This window comes from Arachis duranensis, chromosome 10 (assembly GCF_000817695.3).
Source record: "Arachis duranensis cultivar V14167 chromosome 10, aradu.V14167.gnm2.J7QH, whole genome shotgun sequence".
NCBI lineage: Eukaryota > Viridiplantae > Streptophyta > Magnoliopsida > Fabales > Fabaceae > Arachis > Arachis duranensis.
In genome coordinates this window covers 24,446,548-24,448,396 of record NC_029781.3, presented here as the reverse complement: position 1 = coordinate 24,448,396, position 1,849 = coordinate 24,446,548, and the positions used below count along the sequence as shown (strand labels likewise).

The window sequence follows — 1,849 nt, the reverse complement described above, 5'->3', positions numbered from 1 at the left end:
AGAATTTGATTTAGAAATTAAGGATAGGAGTGGTTCCCAGAATTTAGTGGCGGACCACTTGAGTCACCTGGAGCACATTAAGAGTAACTCCACTCCTATCATTGATGCTTTTCCATTTGATAGCTTACACGCAATATCTGAAGTAGTTCATTGGTATGCCCCTGTAGCTAATTATCTAGTTAGTCATACATTCCCTCCTAATTTTACTAAGCATCAAAGGGACAAGCTGAAAAGCGAGTCCAAATATTATATATGGGAAGAGCCATATTTATGGAGGTATGGTGCTGACCAGATAATTAGAAGGTGTGTGCCTCAATCAGAATTCCAGTCAATTTTAGAGGCCTGCCACTCCTCTGAGAGTGGTGGACATTTTTGTTCTCAAAGGACAGCTAGAAAAATTTTAGACTGTGGATTCTAGTGGCCCACTCTTTTTAAAGATGCTACTGCCTTCTGTAAATCTTGTTTCCCATGCCAAAGATTTGGTAATATATCCAAGAGGGATGAGATACCCCAACAGCTTATGCTGTTCTGTGAAATTTTTTATGTTTGGGGCATTGACTTCATGGGTCCATTCCCAAACTCGAGCGGTTTCTTATATATACTGTTAGTTGTAGATTATGTTTCTAAATGGGTGGAAGCAATTCCTACCCGTACTGATGATGCTAACGTTGTTGTCTCCTTTGTTAGAAATTATATTATCTGTCGCTTTGGATCACCACGAGCAATCATGAGTGATCAAGGAACTCACTTTTGTAACAGGAGATTAACAGGACTGCTTAAGAAACATGGCATTGTCCACAAGGTAGCAACAACTTACTATCCTCAAACCAGTGGGCAAGCAGAGGTGTCTAACAGAGAGATAAAGCGCATTTTGGAGAAGATAGTCAAGCCTCATAGGAAGGACTGGAGCACACGGCTTGTTGATGCGCTTTGGGCTTATCGAACGGCATACAAGACACCCATAGGAATGAGCCCCTTCTGCTTAGTGTACAGAAAGGCTTGTCATCGCCCAGTGGAGGTGGAACACAAGGCTTTCTGGGCTGTAAGAGAATGCAACATGGGATTTGAGAAGGCTGGCACTAAAAGGAAGCTGCAATTGGCAGAACTGGAGACCCTTCGACTCGAAGCATATGACAACTCCAGACTACACAAAGAGAATGTGAAGGTTGTGCATGACAAGCATATCAGAAGAAGAGAGTTTAGACCTGGGAAGCTAGTCCTCCTTTACAACTCAAGGATGAGGCTCATGCCAAGCAAGCTGAGATTAAGGTGGGAAGGCCCCTATAGGGTAGAAAAGGTAGAGCCATACGGAGTCTTCCACTTGAGTCATACTTCAAGTTCCAAATTCATCAAGGTCAATGGATATCGCTTAAAGCTATACCATGGTGAGAAGATGAAGGAAACTAAAGGATATAAAAGCAAAGTGCTAGGTAGGAGACAACTCACTATAGTATGATCGTTTCTTCTCATTCCTAGTTTATTTTATTTTAATTTTCTCAGTAGACATTCATAATTTCTGCATACATCTGCATGCTGCATTTTGCATTCTGCATAAAAAAAAGCACACGACGTGCAAGAGTCGCTGACGCGTACGTGTCATATGTGTGTGCGTGAAAAATAAAAATTGAACAGATAGTTGGGCATGAGTGGTGCTGGTTGCATGTCTTATGCACAAGCAAGACCACGCGTACGCGTCCCTCACACGTACGTGTCCTTCACGCGTACGCGTGACCATGCAAATCGGCATAAACGGGTGTAGGGTCAGAGAGTTATGATGGTGTGGGGCTGAAACTATGCTAGCAGCACAAGTCCCATCGCACGTACGCGTCCCTGACGCATGCGCGTCGTT

The 1,849-nt window shown here is 43.3% G+C and overlaps 1 protein-coding gene across 1 annotated transcript; it reads left to right on the top strand.

Moving 5' to 3' along the window:
* Nucleotides 1–727: 727 nt before the first annotated feature.
* On the top strand, nucleotides 728–1,456 carry LOC107469502 (uncharacterized). The gene has a single exon (XM_016088871.1). It carries the CDS (start codon nucleotides 728–730, stop codon nucleotides 1,454–1,456), a length of 729 nt encoding a protein of 242 aa, XP_015944357.1.
* Nucleotides 1,457–1,849: the final 393 nt, after the last annotated feature.

Bases quoted from the DNA above. Each gene is read 5' to 3' on its own strand.
- LOC107469502 (XM_016088871.1), top strand. From the start codon at position 728: ATGAGTGATCAAGGAACTCACTTTTGTAACAGGAGATTAACAGGACTG.